The following is a 23,022-nucleotide window of genomic DNA, read 5'->3' as shown; positions in this document are numbered from 1 at the left end:
CTGCCTGACGAGCAGAGCTGTGTCACTGTTACCCACTCCTCTCATTATCCTCTCCATCTATAACAAAATGGCCGACACCGAGGGCGCGGGCACCTCATCCGTATCCGAGCCTTTGGACCTCGTCCGCCTATCCCTCGACGAGATCGTTTTTGTCAAGCTGCGGGGTGATCGCGAGCTCAAGGGTCGTTTACACGTGGGTCTATCGTCTAGCCAGCTGGCTTCAGGACTTTTGCTAATACCAATTGCGCTCTTAGGCTTACGACAGCCATTGCAATCTGGTCCTAGGTGATGTTGAGGAGACAATCTACGTTGTGGAGGAGGACGAGAACGAGCAAGAGCACATCCGAGTACGCTGATTACCTCCCTCTCAATGCGGCATCACGAAGAGTTTGATTAACACCTTTTTTTCCGACTTTTTAGACGATCAAGAAACAGGAAGAGATGCTGTTCGTTCGAGGTGCGCTGTCGATTTCACATAATATTTAGGCTGCCACTAACCCAGCCAGGTGACTCGGTCGTTTTAATATCTCCCCAAGCCTGATCGATTCGAACTGTGATCGATTGCAACTTTAGGAGTACGCACTTCAGTCGGAGACTGTTTGCCATAACGAGTCTCCGACTTCACGAGCCATCATATTGGGGCTACGAATTCGACGAATGACCGAGACATAGTTGCAGGTTATCGGACACGGTTTCGGACGCGGTTTCTGGTGTTGATAACTTCCCATTTTCTGTCGCTTTTACCGGCTCTGCCGGTTAAGCTCCAGGAGCCTAGGAGTCGCCGGTCAACCGCGATAACTTTTTTCCCCTCTTGGAGGTTGATTGATAGAGCATAATGAATTAGTCATCGATCAGAGGACCAATTTACGGCAGAGTGCTACCTCACGAGGGCAACGCTTCTCTGAGTCAATGCAAGTTGTGTTTTAGTGTCTGGTGCTGTTGTGGCAGTGCCACTGTAGTTGGAATGACTCAATGGGGCTTGCTATCGATAAAGCTCACCCCGTCTCCCCAGCTCTTATTTAAACCACAATAATCCCCTTCCTCTGCCCTTACAACCACATTTACTTTGCTGTTTGTCTCACAAAAATTATATATATTTATTTCTGGCTCCGGCTCGAAGAATGATCGTACGAATACGTGTCTGAACCGCCATTGGCGACTGCTCATTTCCGACCGTTTAGCTAGCATCATATAACCACACCGACTTCGTGAACAACCAGTAAATCATTGTACCTGCTTGTCAACTACTTCGTCCTCTGGGCGCAAACACAGATCATGCGGACGGATTCTCTAAAACCCTCTCTGGAAGACCGGCGGAGAGGCGAGCTCGTGAGTTGTTGTTCTGTCTCGAGTACCCCTCACTTGCGGCCTCCACTAACTACGTATCCATGCGCGCCAGGCGCTCAGTGAGTTTGCGGAATATGCGGACAAACAACAGTCGCTCCGCTCCGCTCAAACAGCACCGGTCAACAGCGGCAGTAGTGACAAATCTACTGCGCATGAGGAGCATGCCGAGTTGGAGATCCTCGACCAGCTGGGGCTATCCGATGACCCAAAGACCGTCAGGCTGAAGGACCTATTGCTCTGCACAGACAACAATTCCGAGGAAAGCCTCAAGGCCCTGGCAGAGGTTTTGCAAAGCCGCATTGATGAGGGCCATGGGGAGACAATTTTCGATCTCGGGGTTGAGGATGGGGGAGAGTCCATGTCGCTCAGCCTAGATCAGTGGAATGTAGCCCTGCACCGGCTGCGAGAAGCTGCAACAACTCTCTCCGCACATTGTCGCATTCTCCTAACCTACAATGTTGGCGGTCCTGAAGAGGCAAAAACTACAAATTACCGGATAAAGGGTTCGTGGGGTAAGATTCTCATTCGGCAGCCTGCGGAAACAATAGAGGAAATGGCGGAGATTCGGATGGCAGTGGTAGGGAATGTTGATGCTGGAAAGAGCACCATGCTCGGTGTACTCGTGAAAGGAGGCTTGGATGACGGGCGTGGTAAAGCGCGAGTGAATCTCTTCCGCCACAAGCACGAGATTGAGAGCGGGAGGACCAGCTCGGTCGGTCTGGAGATTATGGGCTTTGATGGCCAAGGAGAGATAGTGAGCAGCTCGCAGGGCCGCAAGCTTTCTTGGGAAGAGATTGGCAAACGGTCAGCTAAAGTCATCTCCTTCTCTGACCTCGCCGGCCACGAGCGTTACCTGCGGACGACAGTCTTCGGCATGCTGAGCAGCAATCCTAATTATTGCCTTCTAATGGTTGCGGCCAACAATGGCCTTATTGGTATGAGCAAGGAACATCTGGGCATAGCCCTGGCTCTGAACGTGCCCGTTATGGTCATAATCACCAAAATCGATATCTGCCCCCCTCAGATTTTGCAAGAGACTATCTCCCAGTTGACTAAAATCCTCAAGTCGCCTGGAGCTCGGAAAATCCCTATCTTTGTGAAGGACATGGAGGAGACAATCAACACTGCCACGCAGTTTGTCTCTCAACGGATATGCCCCATCTTTCAGGTTTCTAATGTGACTGGAGAGAATCTGGAGCTTGTTCGGACATTCTTAAACATTCTTCCTTACCGCGGACAGTATAATCCAGACGCGCCCTTTGAGTTTTTGATCAATGACACTTTCTCCGTCCCGCATGTCGGTACTGTCGTGTCTGGAGTGGCCAAGTCTGGTGTGATCCACGCTGGTGATGCCGTCTTGGTTGGTCCTGACTCCCTCGGGCAGTTTACTACGACTACTATCAAGTCTATCGAGCGCAAGCGTATCCAGGTAAATGCCTGCTTTGCTGGGCAGTCTGGATCGTTTGCATTGAAGCGTGTGCGGCGAAAGGAAGTTCGGAAAGGAATGGTTGTTCTTAAAAAATTGGATCAACAGCCCAAAGTCTACCGAGAGTTCATTGCTGAAGGTACTTATCATCATAGACCATGGTTGGATTCTTGCTAACTTATATAGTTCTCATTCTGTCTCATGCAACGACGATAAAGCCTCGGTATCAGGCTATGCTCCATGTCGGGGCGGTGAGCCAAACATGCTCTGTCATCGACATTGACCGACCTTACATTCGAACTGGTGATCGAGCCCTAGTTGCCTTCCGTTTCATGCAGCGGCCCGAATTCCTCGCTCCTGGTGATCGGGTACTGTTCCGAGAGGGTAAGACGAAGGGACTAGGCATTGTCAAGAGCGTTGGATACGATTCGAGCAATCCATTGAGCCCTGAAGCAAGAAAAGAGTATGAGCGAAAAGAAAAACACTAATCTTTCGGCTGGTGGCTGTTCGACCCTCTCATTACCCCTCAACCCCCGGCCGAGAAGTCAGCGGCTCGCGACGCGTCACTATATGTCTTTGTTTCTGCATGCGAGTGGATCTTTGAGTCACTTTTCATGACATCCTGGGTTTCTCTTTTTACTATATACAGTAGTGCAGGACACGACGGCCTGCCCTTGTTTATTGTTGATGGGCAATGTTATGACTTTTTATGTTGTTTTTATTTCTTCTGTGTTTTACATCACCATGCGCAGGGCAAATCCTTGGATAGAAAATCTCAGCTAGACAAACTTACTCTGTCTTCACGATTCTGGTTTTTCGCTGCTATCATGAGGTATTTCCCAGGTCGCCCGTCCGGTCTGTGGCTGTGCAGAGAATAGAAAATCGATATTTGGTATAGCAGTAGTACAAGATTACACCCCCTGGAATGCAAAATCGGCTCGCCTGTCCTGCGATCCGCACTGCAAGCCATGGCCGTATAAGGTACCTGTTAAACAGGTGGATCATGAGTATGTGCAGGCCAGAGTATGTAAGGAAAGTGTGGCTAATGCAAGCGGCGCAAGTGTGGCTCGGTTGCTTGACTCATCCAAATTTTTCCGTTCCACCAGACGAAGCCCCTCAATTGCGTCCACGGGCTCCAGTTGTTATCTTCATGCGGTTGATTTCTTCAGTCAAATCATTCAGTGACCTCACCCTGCGCGCCCTTCGGAGACCCCTCATCCGCACTCTTCGGGAAACCCGGGCCATCAACGTTCCCTATCAACAACACATTCGTTCTCTCACTTCACAAATTCAAGAACCAATAGACATGGCGACCAAGGAGGGGAAGTCAAACAAGTTGAGCTTTCAGCTCAAGACGCCCAAAGGCACAAGGGATTGTAAGTTGCGTGGCCGACTCCCGAAACACTTTTACTGACCTTTTTTTCTAGGGATTGGTGTCGATATGATTATCCGGTAAACATCCAATTACTAGTGTCCTATCGCGTGCCCCTCACTTACGCTGTCAACAGTGAATCAATCTTCAGCGCCATCACGGAAGTGTTCAAGCGACACGGCGGTACCCAACTAGACACACCCGTTTTCGAATTAAAGGAGATCCTGGCTGGCAAATATGGCGAGGACTCTCGTCTTATCTATGACCTTGCCGACCAAGGTGGAGAGGACAGCGCCCTTCGCTACGACTTGACGGTGCCGCTTGCACGGTGGCTCGCCATGAACACTTCAGTGCAGCACATTAAGCGATTTCAAATAGCCAAGGTGTACCGACGAGATCAGCCGGTGAGTCACTCGTGGTGTGGGACACAAAAATTTTGTCGTCCAGGCTAATACCTTCGACAATAGGCAGTTGCGAAAGGGCGGATGCGCGAATTCTACCAATGCGACTTTGATATTGCCGGTTCCTACGACCCCATGATCCCAGATGCTGAGGTCCTCCGAATTGTAGTGGAGGTTTTCGAGGCGCTCAACATGCGCGACTATATCACGATCAAGCTTAACCACCGAAAGATTCTCGACGGGTTGTTTGGAGCGTGTGGTGTTCCTGAGGATAAGATTCGTTCAATAAGCTCCGCCGTTGATAAGCTTGATAAGGTATGTTAGGGTCTACTTGCACCTGAACCCAGCTGACAGGCTTAGCTCCCATGGGAGCAAGTCAAATTAGAGATGGAAGAGAAGGGGTTGACACCAGAAGTCGCGGACAAGGTTGGACAGTATGTGAAGCTGAGCGGTGGCCGTGATATCCTGGACACCATCAGATCCGATGATCTACTAAGCACCAACGAGAACGTTATGAAGGGCGTTGAGGACATGGAGCTTCTTTTTAAATATCTCGAGGCTTTTGACGTTTTAGATAAGATCTCCTTCGACCTCTCCCTTGCCCGAGGCTTGGATTACTACACCGGTCTCATTTACGAAGTTGTTACACCACTGTCCTCCGCGGAAGGGTTCGCTCAGTCCCAAAAGAAGTCAAAATCGAAATCAAACGGAGAGGACCAGAATATCGGCGTTGGCAGTATCGCTGCAGGTGGACGCTATGACGACCTGGTTAACATGTTTGCCAAGAAGCGTCAAATCCCCTGTGTTGGTATCTCATTCGGTGTCGATCGAATCTTCACAATCATGAAACAGCGCCTTGAGAACGAGGCCAAGGAGGGCAATGCCACCATGCGCGCCAGCGAAGTAGATGTCTTCGTCATGGCTTTCGGTGGTAAGGGCTTCAATGGCCTGCTTCTCGAGCGCATGTCTGTTGCCAATCAGCTATGGAAGGCAGGCATCAAGGCTGAATTCGCCCAGACTGTTAAGCCGAAGCTGCCGCAACAATTCAAGCTGGCTGAAGCCGGTGGTATTCCGCTTGCTGTCATTCTTGGGGAGGACGAGTTAGCAGCGGGCAAGGTCAAGCTAAAGGAACTTGGGCTGCCCGAAGGCCACCCAGAAAAAGACGGCACTCTGGTCTCACGGGAGGATCTTGTGGAAGAGATCAAAAAGAAGCTAAACAAAATCTCCCTACCAATTCGCTAGGTGGCGCATATCCCGACATCAACGGGGAAACATCAATCGGGCAGCTGGCTATCCTGATAGGACTCAAAAAATAGAATAGATATCCAATCGTCATATACATTATCTCATTTTTGGCCGCTACATTCCATTATTTGCTGTTGCCTCCACCTGATATCAGCCACGTGATTTGACTGACGTCACTTACGTCATTGCCTTAAAGTGCACTAACAGTCGAGTATGAACCAATCCGAGCATCATGGATCATCACCGTCGAAGATATGACGTTAAGCAGCCGGTTTGGGCTCGAATCTCACTGACGTACTTTGTGCAAGCACGGCCTCAGCCCACGCAGCATCGATCTATATAACCAGTGTATACCAAGCCCTTGGCCGAAGAGTGGCAATATACTTCATCTGCAAAATACAAATAAAACACTAGTATTTGGTTCAACCTTGACCTGATCATATTCTCCACATCGCTATCACTTGGCATTGCTTCTATCCCACGACCATGGAGACCATTACTCAGGCTGTTCAAAGCGCATCCAATGCCCTCTGGAACGAGGTCGATGCCCTTAGAGGTGGCCAGCAGACTCAGCCTGAGCAGCGAGTTCCCCAGCAACAACAACAACATGGCGATGAGCCTATGTCCGGCATTCAGGGCAAGGGAACTGTGACCGACCCCTATGATGCAGGCAATCGAGATGGTAAGCCATCTATCACGTTGCGTCTTATAAAGCCGACCTCTAATCATAAAATCTACAGATCAACTCGGCGCTCCCATCTCGAAAGACAACACCGCCGCTATGACAGAACCACTTTCCTCTACAACCCCCGGCACTTTCCAAGACAAGTACCAGGATTCTAACGCAAACAAAGACGGCAAAGCCGCCCTCGTCACCTCTAACATCGGCCCCTCAAACCCATCCTTTGAACACCCTGACCCTGTTGTTGGCAAGCAGCACACCTCTGGGCCCGCGGGCAAGAGCACACTTAAGGATGAGCCTCTCAGTACACACAAAAGCACCCTGAAGGACGAGGGTCTCACCTCTCGCCCGAAGCCTGATGAGCCTGCCGCAACCTACAACACACGCTCTACCGACGACGCTGCAACCACTGCAGAGAAGGTAAACGCGGCTGGCCCCAGCGCTGGTCTCAGCTCTGGCATCGCTGCTGGCGCTGGAGCTGGATCTCTTTCAGGTTCTGCAGCGGCACCTGCTGCCCAGCCTCCCTCTGAGCAACGGGGCAACATCTCATTTTCCCACGCTCAGAGCGTGAGCCAGCCCAATGACAAGGAGCCCTCCACCTCCGCCGCCGGTACTGCCAAGAGTGTAAGCCAGAGCAAGTCCAAGGAGCCTTCTGCTACCGATCTCAGTGCACCCCAGGCTCCCAGGCAAGTGACAGAGAATAGCTCTGGACCTACCACTGCTGGTACGGGTGCCGCTCCAACGAACGTGAGTAAGGATGAGCGCAAGGAACCTTCTACTGCCGGCACCGGCGCTGGGGCTGATGCTGAGACCACTGAGTCCGGCTCCGCCGAGAAGCTTGTTCCATCTACCGAGGAGGTTGCTAAGAAGCACGGTGTCAGCAAGGAGGCTCTCCGCGGCCCCAGCGTCCCACCTCCTCGCGAGTCCTACGAGAGGCAGATGCAAAGTGCCGAATCCCAGAAGAAAAAGGACGATCAGCCTAAGACAACCAAAAATGGTTAGTAATCGTGTTTCACTTCACGTCTTAGCTCTACTGACAAAGCCTCGATTTAGATGATAAGAAGGAGAAACACCATTCGAGTATGAAGGAGAAGTTGAACAAGGTTCTCCACCACCACTAAACAAAACCTCCTTTCGAAACGTTCTTAGTCTTTACTTTGGTAAGACTGGAAAGACAAACCGTTCAAACGGACAGTGATAATATAATGATTTTATTTGGTACGCAGCCGGTTTTTTTTTTTTTCGTTAATTTTGTATTACTATAATGATTGCCCTTGGATGAATGTAATATCTCTTAAAAAGTCTATTATTATATTCAAAACGAAATAACAGCCATACCCATAAATTGGACCACAAATATCCAAGTACAGGCGAGTGAGCAACACTACTCAAACAACAACCTCAATTCCTCAATCCTCTCTTTCCTCCTCTCCTCCTCATTGCCCTCCCCCATAAGCCCCAGCGATCCAGCAATCCCCATCTTCCGCTCCTGAACCCGCAGCATCCTTTCCTCAATCGAGTCTTTGACAATAAACCGCACGACATTGACTTCACGCAGCTGGCCCATCCTATGAACGCGGTCAATAGCTTGCGCCTCGATGGCAAAAGACCACCACGGATCCATCATGAAGACGTTAGAAGCGGCAGTGAGATTGAGGCCGACGCCGCCAGCCTTGAGAGATATCAGTAGTACTGTCGGCGAGGATGGGGGAGAGGACAGCTTGGGTGTTTTTGGTGTTGGGGTGAGTCCCGGTGGCGCTGACGTCGATTCGGCCTGGTCCAGCTCTTCCTGCGTAAATGTTTCAAACTTCGTGAACTGGGCCAGGACTTCGGCGCGAGCCTTTTGAGCCATTGTTCCATCAAGCCGGACAAACGGGATCCCGGCTTTCGTCAGCTGCGGACCTATGAGGTCTAGGAAAGATGTGAACTGGGAGAAGACGACGGATTTAGTCCCGGCCGGGACGCGCGCGAGGTGCGCGAGAAGCGCATGGATTTTGGCTGATGTATGTGCTGACGGGGAGAGGGGGTTGATTCTCCTCAGAGAGATTCGTGGTGGTGGTTGCGAGCTGCTATATACGTTGTTGCCCTCTATAGATGAGGGCGTTTGATCAGTAGGTGTGGTATTTGGAGATTGGTAGCGGACGACCTCGAAAATATCCTGCGGGTCTAAGTCCGCGCGGCATGAGAAACACCGGGGCTGGACGCCCTTGTCCCTTTGGTGCTGGATGTAATCCTTGAGGCATCCCTTACAAGCGCTGTGCCAGCAGGCTGTGACGGCGGGGTAGATCATGGGTTCTTCTGAGCAGATGGGGCATTCACCGGCTGATTCGGTCTGGATTTGACGGAGGGCGTGGGCAGTGAATTTCATAGAGGGATCAGGAGGTTCGTTGGAGGCTTCGGCGTCTGAAGTCGTTGCGGTGAACCGGTTGATGAGTTCTTGGAGGTCCATATCATCCTTGAGATCATTGTCCTGGTCAGCCGCGGCCGCGGCGTCTTCTTCGTCTGCGACAATTGCCTTGTTGCGCGTGAGAACGGGGTGGCAGCATGTCTGGCGGAGACGTAGGAGTTGTGCAAAGATAGTTGAGTACGACTTAAGTAAAGTTCCGGCTGCGACGTTGCTGTTGAACGTTTGCTTCGCCCGGGTATAAATGTGATTATAAATTTCCCTTTCCTGCTCTATGAGCTCGACTTTCTCGATACGTATCGTCCGCTTCGGTAGCGGAACCAATGGCTCTCCTTCAGGAGTTTTCATGGATTTGGTACGCCGAAGAACCAGGGGTTCCAGGACTGTTTGTACGACACTAATCGCACGCACGACCTCCTTAGACTCGAAGGGTGCTGTAATAAATGTCTTCCAGAAGGAATAGTTGTTCCACGGCTCAACTCTGAGAAATCTCACCAAGCTGAATAAATCTTCTAGACGGTTGACGATGGGTGTGCCAGTGAGAACCCATCGGTGTGTTGCTTTTAGGTCGTAACATGCTCTTGCCGTCTTCGACCGTCTATTCTTGATGATATGGGCTTCATCGAGGATAACCCGGAAAAATTCAACCGAGAATAGGTTTCCAGGTGACCAGGAAGTTCCAGGTGCTAGTGCTTGATGCGTTCTGTGTTCAGACATCACAACCCCGTAACTCGTGAGGATTATGTTTGGGGCTGCAGCATTGCCAGCAGAACACATTTCTCGTAGATTCACATTTTTCTCATTCCCGTAATACATCAAGACCTTCATCGATCCATTTCTGGACGCCTTCAAGGCCTCTCCCTCCCATTGGGCGAGTAGAGACATTGGCGCAACAACTAGGGTTGTATAGGGAGCCGGAACGACACCAGACGCGGGCAGTCTGGTCAAATTACCAAGAGTCTGTGTTGGAGGGAGGTTTCTGTGGGAATGAACTAAACTTAGCATCTCGATGGTTTTTCCCAGGCCCATCTCGTCTGCGAGAATACCTCCTAGGCAATGCTGTTCTTGAGCAGGGAAGTCAAGACTGAGCTCTCCGGAGTAAGGATTGACATAAAAGTGGTTTATCCCTTCAATAATCGGCAGGTCCTTGTCATCAACGTCTTTCAGTGGCCAATCGTACTCTTCCCAGAGGGGATGTATCGAAACCTCTCTCCCGGATTTCTTATCTTTCTCCTTCGAGAGCATCCAATAAAGCGCTTGTTTCTGGTATTTTCGCAGCTCCATGGCGAACGACGAGGGAGGCTGGGCTTCAGGCATGCTAAAGTCGAAGGACTGCGCCTTTTTGTACAATGCGTCAAGCTGGTCTTGCTCGAGCTCCGCAGGTTCCTCGTCTCCGGAGTCGTTATTACCAGACTTGGCAAGCTTTTTGGCCTCCTGGTCTGCCATTTCAGCTGCGCGGAGCAAACCCTCTTTCCTCTGCTTCTTAATCTCGTCATCCTGGGTTGTAGATTTGAGACCAATTTCGTCAAAAAGTTGCACTAGAGAGACCTGGCGAAGACGCAGTTGCTTCTCCTCAGCGCTTTCTTCCTGTTCGAATATCGTAGTTGACCTGTTGTCGTCTTGTTTCTGATGTAGTTCCTTTGGCTGGAAAGCTTCTATCCGCATGAAACAACGGAGCTGCAGATAAATGGTGTCGTTCACCCGGAGCCGGTCCGGTGCAAACACGCATACGCCGCGAAACTCACAAATTTTCTGGTCCAGCAGGGTGGACACCCATTCGGCTGTCTCCCGAGGTAATCGTCCAATCTCCTGGCCAGCATTGTTTGTGAAGCGCGTAAGAACATCTCCTTTCTGGTTGACTCTAAGCTTCCCGGTGCGGCCGCGAGTAGAAAGCGGCTGGGATCTTGCACGCTCAATATTGACAGTGTCACCGTGCTTGATCAAACCAGTTCCACTCCTGGTAGCCCACGCCTCTACACCAAATGCACCAAGGTATCTTCGTGCAGGTTGCAATTTTAGACGCGAGACAGGTTCTGTAACAAAATTGGCACCATTTTCTGCTGGCGTTGTACCCTGCTCTCCCAATGTATGTAACGGGGAAGGTCGTGAAGCGTTTCTCTCGCGGGATAATAACGTCGTCTGACTTGAGTCAGGGCTCCCTGCATTCTTCCACGATCCATCAAAGTAGACATTTATAGCTTTTTCAAGGCTTCCATCGGACAGTTTCTGAATTTGCGACAGTGTCTCCGGTGAGACTTGCTCCCCTACAATGCTGACGAATGCCTCGGTATCAAAATCGCTGAGAGTATCTTGGGCGGGTGATTGTGCCTGATGTGTAGGGTGTCCAGCGGCTTTCGTTGGCTGTGTTGCGTGCCCACCATTTGACAAGATATACTCCTGTCGTGTCTGATTTTGTGCAGGAGAGCCGTTGGCGCTATTATTCAGGTCCGTATGCGTAGAGGCAGATGAGGACGCGTCGAGAGCTGGTGACTTTTCGGCCGGGGTCACAGGGGTATCGAGAGGGTCATCAACGAAGAAGCGTCGTTTCTTAAGTGGGCGATCATTGGATGCGTCAAAGTTCATAATGCAGCGTATGTATGTCAGCTAGTATATTGTGAAGAAGGAGGAAGATCAGGTAGGCGGAGGACGCGCCGCAGACGCGCAGCAAATAGAAAATCACTTAAACTTCTTTAGGCCGGCATTTAGGGAAAAAGCGCGGAGTGACCTTAACCACAGCTTCGACATCTTCCAACCCAGCGTTCGAGACCAGCGACTCTATTTCGTATCTCTTAAAAGATCTTGAGTTCTTAGCCAAACACCTCAGTGGTGCTTTCCATCTCTCTAAGGCCCTACCTCGAGCAATTGGTACCGGTGTTGCGCAATCTGACGCAGCTTTCAAACTATCACCTCAACCATCATCCCTACCGTCAGGCGATGACGACCATGTCCTTGCTAAAAGACACAGTGCGCACAACGCGCCAGCTCTACAGACTTCCCAAGGCAGTCAATATCACCCATCAAGAACGCCGCCTCAGCACATCCCCCGCCACCGGCGCCGCAGCAGCGGAAGTCGAAGCTGCACAGAAATACTGCCTCAACCTCCTGGCGTACGCCGACCCCGCAGCTCTTTAGACTGAATAACCTCATATACTGTGCTAGATTCTAATACGTCTGTTGTGCAGGAAATATGACCGCCCTTCATACACCCTCAGCACTTTCATCCCCAGCCAAGCCCGTCCGGCATACATCGCCCTGCGCGCCCTAAATTCCACGTTATCCTTAATCCCCGACACAACGTCCTCGCATACAATCGGGTTAATGCGCCTGCAGTTCTGGCGCGACGCAATCGCAAAGACACTCACCGGCTCGCCTCCCAAAGAACCCATCGCGATTCTTCTCGCTTCCGCAATCGAGGACCTGCATCACAGAAGCGGTGGCAGGGCAAAGCTAAGCAAGAATTGGCTGAATCGCATGATTAGCGCACGGGAGCAGACTCTCACAAATGATCCGTACCCAAACCTGGAGGCCTTGGAAAGCTATGCAGAGAACACGTACAGCACACTGCTTTATTTGACGCTTTCTGCACTTCCTATGACGAGTGTTACCGCGGATCATGTCGCAAGTCATATTGGGAAGGCGGCGGGGATCGCAGCAGTATTGAGGGGATTGCCGATTGTGGCATTCCCAGCACAGGCGCAATCCGCCACTAGTGCCGGGGACAGCATGGCGGCTCTACAAGGAGGAGCAAAGCAGGGTGCCGTTATGCTGCCTCTGGATATCATGGCGCAGGCGGGGGTGAAGGAGGAAGAGGTGTTCAGGCGGGGCGCGGAGGCAGAGGGTTTACGTGATGCGGTGTTTACGGTTGCAACAAGGGCGAGCGATCACTTGATCACGGTTCAGCAGATGCTGAGCAATCTGCGAGCGGGACAGAATGTCGGTCATGACTATGAGCATGAGGGGGAGGAAGATCATCAGTATGCTGCTGAAGAGGGACGACACGAGTCGCAACTAGACGAGGTAAATCGGGCTTTTGGAGTGTTTATGCCTGCTGTTGGGACGCGACTCTGGTTGGACAAACTGGAGAGCTTAGACTTTGATATCTTCCGCCCTGAGCTCCTTAGGTCAGACTGGAAGCTTCCGTGGAAGGCTTATCTGGCATTCCAACGGAGATCCTTTTAATTTATACCTCTAACGAGACAGAATGTACAATATAGACTGTACAATATATCCATGTTTCGGGTCCTCGAAGGAACTCCAGGGAGATGTTGCATCGCTGCGAGATTGACAAAGAGTCATATCGGCTATTCTCGCTTCGATATTTTTTCTCTTCTCTGACGTCTCGAGCTGCTAATAAGTCGTCTCTGAGCCAACAGCACAACATACCGCTGGATTTTGTCACGCCTAACAAGGGTCAGCGCAAGCACTAAAGGGCAGCGAGAAGTCTCACATGAGGAAGAGCGTCGTTACGAAAACAAACGGCGGCGCGATTATCCAAAAATATCTAATCAGTCAGCTTGGCTGACAGAAGCGGAGTAACGCTGTACTTACGCATCACTATGCTCAGTAACCCCAGTGAACCTCTCGAAGTTCATGCCAAAGTAACCCTGCCAAATGTAAGTATAAGTATATATATATTTGTGTCTTACGAGGAAGACCGACCGTTAAGAATGTAAGGGGAAGGTATAAGCAGGTCACAAGGGTCAACTGCTTCATACTCTCGTTCTGGTAGGCACCTACTATGGTCAACCGTGCGATCAGGACTGAGTGGCACAGGAGCACTCACCAATCGTGTTGAAAATTAAGTCGATCATGTTGTCTGCGGCCCGTCTCATCTGGTCGTATCCCTCGACAATGGTAATGCAATGGTCCAGGGCGTCGCCCAGATACGTGTGGCACATATTGCTTATAGACACGCTTGTACCCCCCAAGCTCATGAGATTTGGGGTGGCGGGCCCAATGTGTCCTTGACCGGTGGAAGAAGGTGTGGCAAAGCCTGGTGGCCTAATCACCCCTAGGCCAGGGGTGCTGACAGGCTCGGAACGGTGGTCTCGAAGAGCATTGATAATAGTCGCAATCGGCTGCATAGCGCTGCGAAGGATCGAGATTTCAGAGGTCAGGATATATAAACTCTTGGATTGGTCAACGTCTGGATCCGTCAAGACATCGAGTTCCAAATCGCCGATTGCGTCCTGATAAGCCGTGGTGACCGGTATTGCCAGATCAATAATGGCATCCAAGATAGCTTGCACGAGCATGCTAGCATCACAAGACTGGCGCAAGATTGTCTCCGGTTGCGCGAGACGCCTAGTAATAGGAGCCTCAATCTCATCCGCGCTTGCCTCGAAGAAGGACGTCACGGTGTTGTCAGCGTGGAGGAAAATTGATACCTGTTCAAGGGTCACTGCCACACCCTTAGGTGCCAATACAGCGTGGCGCTCCATGAAAGCAATCCGGTCTTCGTTTGGACCGCCCCGGTACCGCTGAATGCTGCGCGCAGTGCCTGGAATGTCAGCTACGCCACCAAATCTGGGTTGTTTTGTAGTCCCATTCATTTCCCGTTGAAATCCAGCTCCAGCTCCATCATTGTCCCTATTTTCCGCTTCAGGTTTTCGAGTTCTATTCCAGAAGATATCTTTCAATGCTGCTTGAATGACACGGCGTCTGGTCGCTTTCTTTAGAGACACAGATTTGCTGCTGAGAATCGAACTCCTCCGCTCTGGCCTCGAGGCTACACTGCTGTCCTCATCCTCCTCTTCCGAGTCGCTGGACTCCTGTCGCATGTTGATAAGCTTCTGTAGGGTAAGGACGATATAGGCATGGTCCGAGTACCAATCCACCTTGGTACGGTTCGTTTCGTTGATCAAATCTTCGAGAGCGAGTCTGTGTAATCCCTTTTTGTTACCCAGAACTCTGATAACATCCCAGCTAAGTCCGTTGACGTTGACCCATCTGCATTGAACCCAGGGCTCTCGTTCCCTGGACATGAACGACTCTAATGTGTCATTGTCAAGTGCATACTGTCGCATTTCATTCTGGGAAAAGTCCACTACTGTTATCTCGCAACGACGATGCAAGCTCGTCGCTATTGAAGCCATCCATTCTGCATTGTACGCTGGGAGTGGCCTGGTAGGGTCGATACCGGGCTCCGTCCCAGGTTGCCAGTTGGGGTCATGTGCAACGGTGTCCGGACGGTATGAGCGAGCAGTATTTGCCCGACGCGCACGGTACCTTACGGTCTCCTGCGAATTTTGACGTGGAGGAACCGTATGTGGCTCTGGTGACGCATTTTCCCAATTGGTGGGAGATACCGTTCGGTGTAGTGGCCGTGGATGAGCCTCAATATCTGGGAGATGATCCGGTGCCGCTTCAGACCGTGGCGACGGCGTGCTGGCAAATGCTGCGTGATCAAATGAATGAACGCTCATCTTGTAGAATAGATGTAGTTCTCTTAAGAGTCGACAAGCAAGAAACTAATTCAGGCACATGCAGTGAAGATTAATTCCACCCTTGGCGTTGTGGCAGTTAGACTCTCATTCGAGTAATGCATCCTTGATGACGTTTCAGGGGTGGATGAACTCTATGAGGCGACCGAGAGTTGTTGAAACCTAGAAATTCAAAGAGCCCCAAGACAACGATATTCAGAACATTCAGGGATGAAATCCTGACGGATATTAGAAAGTTATGGGTGCGATGGATATTTGATGTCAGCATTGGACCCTGTCTGTTTCTTGGCACGCTTAATAGCCGTTTCCCAATCAGGAAACTACCTTCTACCAGTTCGGGATCTTCAGAGTTCAAGCAGACACGAATGATTTTACTGGCAGGGTAGTAGCCTTCTTAATATTCTTGCTATGGGCTGTACGAAGCCTTGTGTGAAATTCTAAATGCTTAAGATGATATACTTCCAACAGCGTTGTAAAGAATCCGCGGCACATACAGCTGTGGCCACACTGCGATATCGACGCTGTACACATTGCAACCGTATTGCTCGGGCGGAAGATAAGCAAATGGCCAAGTCATTGACAAATAGAGGAAACGGGAAAGACCACTCCTCGTAGCGATAGCCTTCGCTACCAAGTGGCATATTGTCTCGGCCATAGGCCGAGTTCCAATAATATTCCGAACACATATGGCCTGCTAGGAGATGTCTAACGGATATGTCGTCATAAGGCCATTTCTGTTATGGCTGTTTGGGCGTTGCGTCTGTTTGATAGATAGCCCACTCCATATATTCAAAACGTAGCCCTCTGCTCTGCCGGGTTGGTCCGCTTCTTCGTGAAGAGCTTAATCTGCAATGGTACTAGGTTCCTTTTCGACCCGATTGCATCTACTCCGGAGAGAGGTTGTCGACATTGAGGACAGAGACCTCGTGGAGCTTTCCCGGCACGGTCTGCTCGTTGCTCTTCCGTGGTTGCTAACCATTCCATGATGCATTTGTGGCAAAATAAATGACCTTTGTTTATATTAGCCGATCCATTCAGCATCTGTCCATGCTGAAATACGTACCACATATGGTAGCGGTAGCGTCCTTGGGAGTTTCCATGCATACAGGGCAAGTATAGGCAGTCAACCTCGACCGTGCATTTCCCCCGCCACTTGACTGCTGCGCAGTGACAGCGTCTTCCCGTTGTTTTGCAAGTACCTTGGCTAAAGATGAGTTCCCGTCCAACTCCGTAAGATCGATCGACTCGACGGGCTCATTATCAGGTTGCGATGATGAAGATGAAATGGTCTGATTTGTCAGTCGGCGACGCTTATGAATCCTTGGAAGGCCAGCCTGGGTTGTCGAAGAACGCCGTCGACGTGGCGGGGATGAAGACGGTATTTCAACGGCTGAGATGCGGCGGGAGGCAGCCCGCTCCATGATGGGGCAAGATGAGAAGATTAAGCTCACTCGGGGTCGAACTGGGAAAAGAAGGAAAAGATAATGCCTTCTCCGGGAGATGCAGGTTGAAGGAGTGATGAAGCGCCGGAGAAGTTCATGAGTGTGTCGGCGTTCAGCTATTAACGCAACTTAAGAGGCCCATTTGTCAGGTGGACGACATTGTCAAAGATGGTTCTGCCCGCCTTCCAACTGATAAGCGATAGACGTAGATGAAGGCGGTGGAATCTGGATAAATGATGTTCCGTGATTCCAGATCCGAAGATTCCACGATAAGGATGCAAGCTAAATCCCTCCCTAGGTCTAGCTATTAATCAAGCAAAGTCAAGCTTCGATATCATGGAGTCTATACCCTCCCCTCGTCGTTCATAATATGCTTAAAGGTCACTGCACACCCTACTCGCGGGGTGTACCTCGTTTTTATGCTCAGAGAATTCGCATTCGCTCATTTGCTCAGTCGCAAGCCTCGCCACTAGCAGCAAGACACTACAGCACACAAGATGGAGCTGTTGAGCGCCAACGGAAGTCGTTATCTGGTGAGTAGGCTGCCACTCATCAATATCCTTGGTACTGACTGTATAGTGCCTGGTGTGGCCAGATTCAATGAAATTGGTGTTCAACAGCTGAGCGATCACGTTTACTCCCAAATCTTTTTCAACAAGCCGACGCCGCCAGATCCGAACCTAGTCGCACTATCTAAAGATCATCTTGCGCGGCATGAACTCCTTGGGAAAGCGCAGGAGCATGCGGACCCGGTCGCCTTTGACCTGCCCGCCCTTCAGGGTCAAACGTTGGATGAACACTTTTATAAGCTGGGAATGGACTCCTCAGAACCATATCTCACTTACTCAAAAGAATATGCAGTGGTTAATTCGCCAGAACTCCCGCGCAAATGGGTCAGGCGCAGCGGATGGACCAAATACAACAGTGATGGCAGCTGGGAAGCTGTGGATGCACCAAACGAATCAATGATTACATTTGATACGGAAGTGATGTACAAAGAGCATCCGTTTGCTGTAATGGCATGTGCTGTTAGTCCGACAGCTTGGTACGCATGGATATCTCCTTGGCTATTGGGGGAGTCCGAGAATGAAATTCAACTTGTTCCTCTAGGCGATCCAACTAAGCCCCGTATCATCGTGGGACACAATATCGGCTATGATCGTGCGCGCGTCTTGGAGGAGTACGACCTTAAGCAAACGGCTAATTTCTTTCTCGACACGATGTCGCTTCATGTCGCGGTGAACGGGATGTGCTCACAGCAACGACCTACATGGATGCGTCATAAGAAGAACAGAGATCTAAGAGACAAGATCGCAAGTGACAGTAACTCCGTTGAGCTTGCAGCTTTGATCGAGAATAAAATGATACGGGAAGAGGAAGAAGAGCTGTGGGTTGGAAGGAGCTCGGTCAACTCACTCCGCGATGTAGCCAAATTTCATTGCGATGTTACTATTGACAAGTCTCAGAGGGACTATTTTGGCGAGCTTGAGAGACCGCAGATACTGGAAAAGCTGGATGAGCTGCTCGACTACTGTGCTGCGGATGTTGCAATTACCCATCGTGTGTACAAGAAGGTTTTTTTGAATTTTCTTGAGACTTGCCCACATCCAGTCAGCTTTGGCGCTCTTAGGCACCTCTCGTCTGTGATTCTTCCAGTTAATCAGACTTGGAAGGAGTATCTTGATAATGCCGAGTCGACCTATAATCAGAGACTGGGTGATGTCCAGCGAAGACTGGTCGAGCTATGTGATGAAGCGCTGAGTGTCAAAGATGATCCAGAAAAGTACATGAATGATCCCTGGTTACGACAGCTGGACTGGTCCGGCCAGGAGGTCAAGATGGTAAAAGGAAAGAAAAAAGGCGACCCTCCTCGACCCGCCGCCAGACAGAAGAAGCCTGGCATGCCGCAATGGTACAAAGATTTATTCAGCTCGAATACTGCAGATATTAACCTAACGGTGCGAACACGGATCGCGCCAATTTTGTTGAAGCTATCATGGGACACACATCCACTGATCTGGTCAGATAAGCACGGCTGGACGTTCAAAGTTCCCCGCGACAAAGCTCACCAGTACGAGAATCAACCAGTGGTTGCATGCGACATGTCAGAGGAAAAAAATCCAGAGCTACATAATGATAGGAAGCACATCTACTTTAAACTTCCTCACAAGGATGGACCAACGGCGCGCTGCGTCAGTCCGTTGGCTAAAGGGTACCTGCAATATTTCGAGCGTGGCACGCTGTCTTCTCAGTATGCCCTTGCTAAGGAGGCATTGGAGATGAATGCGTCTTGTTCTTATTGGATTAGTGCTCGTGACAGAATCATGGGCCAGTTGGTTGTTTATGAGGATGATGTACGGCCTGCTTCTCCGAGTTCAAAGAATGGTGGTCAAAAATTGGGATATATTCTACCTCAGATCATCCCTATGGGCACAATCACTCGACGGGCTGTGGAGAACACGTGGCTTACAGCGAGTAATGCCAAAGCGAACCGTGTTGGCTCCGAGCTGAAAGCGATGATAAAAGCCCCTCCGGGCTACGCTTTCGTTGGTGCTGATGTTGACTCTCAAGAGCTGTGGATCGCAAGTCTTATTGGCGATGCCCAATTCCAGCTTCACGGCGGAAATGCAATCGGATTCATGACCCTTGAGGGATCCAAAGCTGCAGGAACTGACATGCACTCCCGCACCGCTAAGATTCTGGGCATCTCGCGAAATGACGCCAAGGTCTTCAACTATGGTCGCATTTATGGAGCCGGTGTCAAATTTGCGGCGACGCTGCTGCGCCAGTTCAACCCATCGATGTCTGAAAGAGAAACCCAGGAGGTGGCAAGTAAGCTTTATAAAGAGACCAAGGGTACCAAAACCACTCGCCGTCTCCTGAGCGATAATCCATTCTGGCGGGGGGGCACAGAGTCTTTTGTCTTCAACAAGCTAGAAGAGTTTGCCGATCAAGAACGACCACGAACCCCAGTTCTAGGCGCCGGTATCACCGAAGCCCTAATGCGGCGCTTTATCAACAGAGGGAGCTTTATGACTTCTCGTATCAACTGGGCTATTCAGTCTTCTGGTGTCGACTATCTCCACATGCTGATCATTGCCATGGATTATCTCATTCGACGCTTCAATATTCAGGCGCGTTTAGCCATCACCGTCCACGACGAAATCAGATACCTTGTCAAGGAGCAGGATAAATATCGCGCTGCTCTGGCCCTGCAGGTTTCCAACGTATGGACGCGCGCCATGTTCTCGCAGCAGGTTGGCATCAACGATCTGCCTCAATCATGCGCCTACTTCTCGCAAGTCGATATTGACCATGTCCTACGCAAGGAAGTCGACATGGACTGCGTAACACCTTCCCACCCGCACAAGATTCCCCACGGTGAGAGCTTAAACATCACCCAGCTCCTTGATAAGAGTGACGCAGCCCGCCTCGACCCATCAATCACACCCGTCTCCGCCCCTACACCCGAAAAGTATACCTATACGCCTCGCAAAACCGTCATGTCTGCGCTCCAAACCTCCGACAATCTAGCATTTATCAAAGCCCAGATCACGAAAGATGACAAAGAGCTCCGCGATATCATCAAAGATGTCACGAAACTCAATACCCCCGCCAATGCCAAAGGTACAGTTCCGCGATCGAACACGCGCGCCGAAAAAACAGCCAAACCTGTAGCCGAACCGCAGAAAGCCATTCTCATGGATATTGGCTCGGGTCTATACGGTGGCGGCGTTCGAGACTTCACCCAGGGGAGCAGGCCTCCTCAAGTCAATCTCCATCGGCAACCGTGGAAACCACGACCGACGGCTAGAGCATAGTCATTTACCAACAACTTTGCGCTCTTGATTTACCACGACTTCTATATTTCCTATGTACATGTCTTTTCCTCCGAGATGATCTTATCAGATCTATATCTCGACTATACTTTTCATACTTCGTCGATGTATTATACGACTAATGAAGCATTGAAGGCGGCGTCTGTGGCTATATGGTTGGGCTGGGCTGGGAGGGGGACCGGAGTCGAACTGAAAAGATAAATTTTGTTTGCCTTGGCTTGAAAACCTTACCATTATGTACTGGGCAGCTGCTCCGTACGGTACAGTGCTAACGCGAGATGTATAAAAGACACAAATCTTCTCTAATCTATATGAATACTATACCCTATCTCTAAACTCATATAAAAGCAGGCGGTATAGTCAACTTTCCTTAGCCTATTGAGCACCTCTCTTCCTCCCCGGGTCCAGCGTATTCCTCCGACTGACCGATCCCCTTATCATCCCATCCCCCTTCTTCCCTAGCACAACCTCTAACGCCTGAATTAAGCCATTAGAATCATACCTCATCCCAATAGGAACTTCAGCCTCCGTGCCATCAGTCGACGCTACAATCTTCCGTCCGTAAAGACGAAGTGTCTCAATCCCCATCTCGGCGAGGCGGTCTTTGTCCACATGTGGTGTCCCGGGTCCTTCGAGGTGGAGGACATGTGTTATGTATGAGGTGTAGGGCAGGGCGGACTTGCCGGGTCCATGTCCATGTGGGAATAAAGAGGGGAATGCTCCGGGACCAAGTGTAGATCCCGAACTTGAAGTGGACGGTGGGGATTGTGGAGGTTCAAACGTTACTCGGCCGCGACTTTCCTCTCCCGCGCGGGTAATCGCCTCGACAAAGTCCACAGCCGTGAATGGATCTGAAGACGGACCGGTCTCTCGATCTAGGGAGCCGTTCAAGATAAGAATCTTGTGGCGAGCTGGAGACGAGACAATGGCTTGCCCGACGCCCTGCAGGATTATACTAGGGATGAGCGATGTATATAGCGATCCGATGCTGTAAATTATCGCCTGTGCGTCACGCAGGGATTCCAGGACACGCGGGTTGGCGCGCGGCCTGATCTCTTGGCCGTAGGGGTTAATGTACCACACCCTAGTAATGCGGGCTGGGAGATCCTCATTCTCGGATTTAGAGAAGTTGATATTCTTGTTGCGCAGGTGCGGGAGGAATCCTGGTGGTTCGTCGTCTTCGTAGAGAGCTGTGTCAAGGACATCAGAGGGCTCGGTGTAGTCGATTGTCATTGCCAGTTCGGCGTTTGCGCCGTTACCATTTTCTTCAGCATGAAGGGTTTTCCTCGGTCGTGGCGAGGCTGGACGTGGTGGGAGACTAGGATGCGAGATGCTGTTTTGGCCCACGATGATGGTCCCGTTGGCCAATGACGCCGAAATATGATGGGAGAAATTGGAGTTGATTGCGGGGATGACACGGATGAGATCTGAGGAGACGTCGCAGATGCTGCCTAGGAGGTAGATAGCGCTCTCGAAACTCCCACTGAAGAGCCGGGCACCGGTGAGGAACAGATTGCCGACACTTGCGGAGGAAAAGTCAAAGGTCGATGAGGGCGGCCGCGCGCGCTTGAGAATCTCTAGGTTAAGTAGATTGAAAAATGATCTGATAAGCTCTTTCTTTGCGGGTGTGATTGACTTCCATAGAGGCGATGTCCCATCCACGATGGCAAGCCATTCGCTGTGAGCGGACTCGTCTGCCGGAAGCCTATAGTTGAATAACTTTTTAATGGCAGCTCGCTCTGAGTTGGGAGGCGACGGTGGAATCAGACGGACCAATCTACCTGTACAGCATCAGCCACTGAAACATAGATACGACGGGCTTAGAGTACTCACTCCTCACATCGCCGATACCAGGGCCTCCAAAAATCCGGATCAGCTCCGAAGATGAGCCTCCATTATCACTGATTGGGATGATGTAACTAAGGGGGCAATCCTTGCTCTCCCTGACAGAATTGAAGACCTCGACAAGGTTATTGGCAGCGCTTCCTCCAGAAAAGACCACAAGGCCCCTGTTTGGAGCAGAAGGCGTGCTTGACATCTGGTTGGACTCAGCATGTGTTAAGTTAGGCTGTATCGTTATGACTTACTGGAAGATCTAAGTCCAAACGATGAGAGAACTGATAGAATCACCCGTGGAATATAGTGAGTCAACAACAAATATATATTCTCAGAGGCGAGGACAGCGATAAGGACCATTCAGCCAGGAGAAATCAACGCTAGATTCTGAAAATGTGTCCTTCGGAAATGTGTCCTTTTCAAAGCAATGCAACCTTGAAAAGGCCAGATCTCAGAACTTGAGGATGAAGGATTGAGATCTCAAAAGCGAGTTGGATGATTTGCCCAGTTCGGTAGGTAAAAGAGCGTTCCTCGAAGAAGGGGAGAAAGAGGCGAAACTCGGCGGTCACGCCGACGTCAAAAATC

At 50.6% G+C, this 23,022-nt stretch overlaps 11 protein-coding genes across 11 annotated transcripts; 6 read left to right on the top strand and 5 right to left on the bottom strand.

Annotated features, from left to right (window-relative positions):
• Positions 1-21: 21 nt before the first annotated feature.
• Positions 22-1,025, top strand: BDW70DRAFT_134987 (U4/U6-U5 snRNP complex subunit LSM3). The gene is made up of 4 exons (XM_073736604.1): positions 22-193; positions 255-347; positions 421-457; positions 507-1,025. The coding sequence occupies exons 1-4, from the start codon at positions 68-70 to the stop codon at positions 539-541; spliced, it is 291 nt and encodes a 96-aa protein (XP_073596545.1). The 5' UTR covers positions 22-67; the 3' UTR covers positions 542-1,025.
• Positions 1,026-1,035: 10 nt separating this feature from the next.
• On the top strand, positions 1,036-3,737 carry BDW70DRAFT_134986 (putative GTP binding protein (GTPBP1)). Its single transcript, XM_073736603.1, has 3 exons — positions 1,036-1,329; positions 1,400-2,912; positions 2,960-3,737. The coding sequence occupies exons 1-3, from the start codon at positions 1,276-1,278 to the stop codon at positions 3,259-3,261; spliced, it is 1,869 nt and encodes a 622-aa protein (XP_073596544.1). The 5' UTR covers positions 1,036-1,275; the 3' UTR covers positions 3,262-3,737.
• Positions 3,738-3,836: 99 nt separating this feature from the next.
• BDW70DRAFT_134983 (histidine--tRNA ligase) lies at positions 3,837-5,886 on the top strand. The gene is made up of 5 exons (XM_073736602.1): positions 3,837-4,149; positions 4,201-4,225; positions 4,282-4,549; positions 4,613-4,861; positions 4,907-5,886. Exons 1-5 carry the CDS (start codon positions 3,924-3,926, stop codon positions 5,786-5,788), a joined length of 1,650 nt encoding a protein of 549 aa, XP_073596543.1. The 5' UTR covers positions 3,837-3,923; the 3' UTR covers positions 5,789-5,886.
• Positions 5,887-6,277: 391 nt separating this feature from the next.
• On the top strand, positions 6,278-7,594 carry BDW70DRAFT_159366 (uncharacterized protein; the record flags this gene model as incomplete). Its single annotated transcript, XM_073740684.1, has 3 exons — positions 6,278-6,473; positions 6,532-7,470; positions 7,527-7,594. The coding sequence occupies 3 exons, from the start codon at positions 6,278-6,280 to the stop codon at positions 7,592-7,594; spliced, it is 1,203 nt and encodes a 400-aa protein (XP_073596542.1).
• A 263-nt stretch (positions 7,595-7,857) lies between these two features.
• Positions 7,858-11,460, bottom strand: BDW70DRAFT_159365 (DEAD/DEAH box helicase; the record flags this gene model as incomplete). The annotated part of the gene is made up of 1 exon (XM_073740683.1): positions 7,858-11,460. The coding sequence occupies one exon, from the start codon at positions 11,458-11,460 to the stop codon at positions 7,858-7,860; it is 3,603 nt and encodes a 1,200-aa protein (XP_073596541.1).
• A 121-nt stretch (positions 11,461-11,581) lies between these two features.
• Positions 11,582-13,278, top strand: BDW70DRAFT_41797 (uncharacterized protein). Its single transcript, XM_073743963.1, has 2 exons — positions 11,582-11,984; positions 12,060-13,278. Exons 1-2 carry the CDS (start codon positions 11,812-11,814, stop codon positions 13,054-13,056), a joined length of 1,170 nt encoding a protein of 389 aa, XP_073596540.1. The 5' UTR covers positions 11,582-11,811; the 3' UTR covers positions 13,057-13,278.
• A 143-nt stretch (positions 13,279-13,421) lies between these two features.
• BDW70DRAFT_149779 (putative CorA family metal ion transporter) lies at positions 13,422-15,302 on the bottom strand (the record flags this gene model as incomplete). Its single annotated transcript, XM_073739070.1, has 3 exons — positions 13,422-13,481; positions 13,537-13,610; positions 13,661-15,302. The coding sequence occupies 3 exons, from the start codon at positions 15,300-15,302 to the stop codon at positions 13,422-13,424; spliced, it is 1,776 nt and encodes a 591-aa protein (XP_073596539.1).
• A 401-nt stretch (positions 15,303-15,703) lies between these two features.
• On the bottom strand, positions 15,704-16,180 carry BDW70DRAFT_41781 (uncharacterized protein). The gene has a single exon (XM_073743961.1). The coding sequence runs from the start codon at positions 16,004-16,006 to the stop codon at positions 15,758-15,760; it is 249 nt and encodes an 82-aa protein (XP_073596538.1). The 5' UTR covers positions 16,007-16,180; the 3' UTR covers positions 15,704-15,757.
• On the bottom strand, positions 16,023-16,917 carry BDW70DRAFT_41783 (uncharacterized protein). Its single transcript, XM_073743962.1, has 2 exons — positions 16,384-16,917; positions 16,023-16,330 (listed from the first exon to the last, which is right to left on the bottom strand). The coding sequence occupies exons 1-2, from the start codon at positions 16,739-16,741 to the stop codon at positions 16,110-16,112; spliced, it is 579 nt and encodes a 192-aa protein (XP_073596537.1). The 5' UTR covers positions 16,742-16,917; the 3' UTR covers positions 16,023-16,109.
• A 215-nt stretch (positions 16,918-17,132) lies between these two features.
• On the top strand, positions 17,133-20,583 carry BDW70DRAFT_159362 (DNA-directed DNA polymerase gamma MIP1; the record flags this gene model as incomplete). Its single annotated transcript, XM_073740682.1, has 2 exons — positions 17,133-17,295; positions 17,342-20,583. The coding sequence occupies 2 exons, from the start codon at positions 17,133-17,135 to the stop codon at positions 20,581-20,583; spliced, it is 3,405 nt and encodes a 1,134-aa protein (XP_073596536.1).
• Positions 20,584-20,916: 333 nt separating this feature from the next.
• BDW70DRAFT_134973 (gluconeogenesis factor YvcK family protein) lies at positions 20,917-22,938 on the bottom strand. Its single transcript, XM_073736601.1, has 3 exons — positions 22,689-22,938; positions 22,435-22,639; positions 20,917-22,382 (listed from the first exon to the last, which is right to left on the bottom strand). Exons 2-3 carry the CDS (start codon positions 22,637-22,639, stop codon positions 20,977-20,979), a joined length of 1,611 nt encoding a protein of 536 aa, XP_073596535.1. The 5' UTR covers positions 22,689-22,938; the 3' UTR covers positions 20,917-20,976.
• Positions 22,939-23,022: the final 84 nt, after the last annotated feature.

Source organism: Aspergillus foveolatus, assembly GCF_047715535.1.
Source record: "Aspergillus foveolatus strain CBS 279.81 unplaced genomic scaffold BDW70scaffold_20, whole genome shotgun sequence".
Lineage (NCBI taxonomy): Eukaryota > Fungi > Ascomycota > Eurotiomycetes > Eurotiales > Aspergillaceae > Aspergillus > Aspergillus foveolatus.
This window is presented reverse-complemented; position numbering and strand designations above follow the sequence as displayed.

Excerpts from the sequence above, each read along its gene's own strand:
- BDW70DRAFT_134983 (XM_073736602.1), top strand. The coding sequence starts at position 3,924 with ATGCGGTTGATTTCTTCAGTCAAATCATTCAGTGACCTCACCCTGCGC. Across the intron at positions 4,150-4,200 it reads GCCCAAAGGCACAAGGGATT|GGATTGGTGTCGATATGATT; the intron begins GTAAGTTGCGTG and ends CTTTTTTTCTAG. Across the intron at positions 4,550-4,612 it reads TGTACCGACGAGATCAGCCG|GCAGTTGCGAAAGGGCGGAT; the intron begins GTGAGTCACTCG and ends CTTCGACAATAG.
- BDW70DRAFT_134973 (XM_073736601.1), bottom strand. The coding sequence starts at position 22,639 with ATGTCAAGCACGCCTTCTGCTCCAAACAGGGGCCTTGTGGTCTTTTCT. Across the intron at positions 22,383-22,434 it reads TGGTATCGGCGATGTGAGGA|GTAGATTGGTCCGTCTGATT; the intron begins GTGAGTACTCTA and ends GATGCTGTACAG.
- BDW70DRAFT_41781 (XM_073743961.1), bottom strand. The coding sequence starts at position 16,006 with ATGTGTTCGGAATATTATTGGAACTCGGCCTATGGCCGAGACAATATG.
- BDW70DRAFT_134986 (XM_073736603.1), top strand. The coding sequence starts at position 1,276 with ATGCGGACGGATTCTCTAAAACCCTCTCTGGAAGACCGGCGGAGAGGC. Across the intron at positions 1,330-1,399 it reads ACCGGCGGAGAGGCGAGCTC|GCGCTCAGTGAGTTTGCGGA; the intron begins GTGAGTTGTTGT and ends CATGCGCGCCAG. Across the intron at positions 2,913-2,959 it reads CCGAGAGTTCATTGCTGAAG|TTCTCATTCTGTCTCATGCA; the intron begins GTACTTATCATC and ends TAACTTATATAG.
- BDW70DRAFT_41797 (XM_073743963.1), top strand. The coding sequence starts at position 11,812 with ATGACGACCATGTCCTTGCTAAAAGACACAGTGCGCACAACGCGCCAG. Across the intron at positions 11,985-12,059 it reads TACTGCCTCAACCTCCTGGC|GAAATATGACCGCCCTTCAT; the intron begins GTACGCCGACCC and ends TCTGTTGTGCAG.
- BDW70DRAFT_41783 (XM_073743962.1), bottom strand. The coding sequence starts at position 16,741 with ATGGAGCGGGCTGCCTCCCGCCGCATCTCAGCCGTTGAAATACCGTCT. Across the intron at positions 16,331-16,383 it reads CGCTACCGCTACCATATGTG|GTCATTTATTTTGCCACAAA; the intron begins GTACGTATTTCA and ends ATATAAACAAAG.
- BDW70DRAFT_134987 (XM_073736604.1), top strand. The coding sequence starts at position 68 with ATGGCCGACACCGAGGGCGCGGGCACCTCATCCGTATCCGAGCCTTTG. Across the intron at positions 194-254 it reads AGCTCAAGGGTCGTTTACAC|GCTTACGACAGCCATTGCAA; the intron begins GTGGGTCTATCG and ends TTGCGCTCTTAG. Across the intron at positions 348-420 it reads ACGAGCAAGAGCACATCCGA|ACGATCAAGAAACAGGAAGA; the intron begins GTACGCTGATTA and ends CCGACTTTTTAG.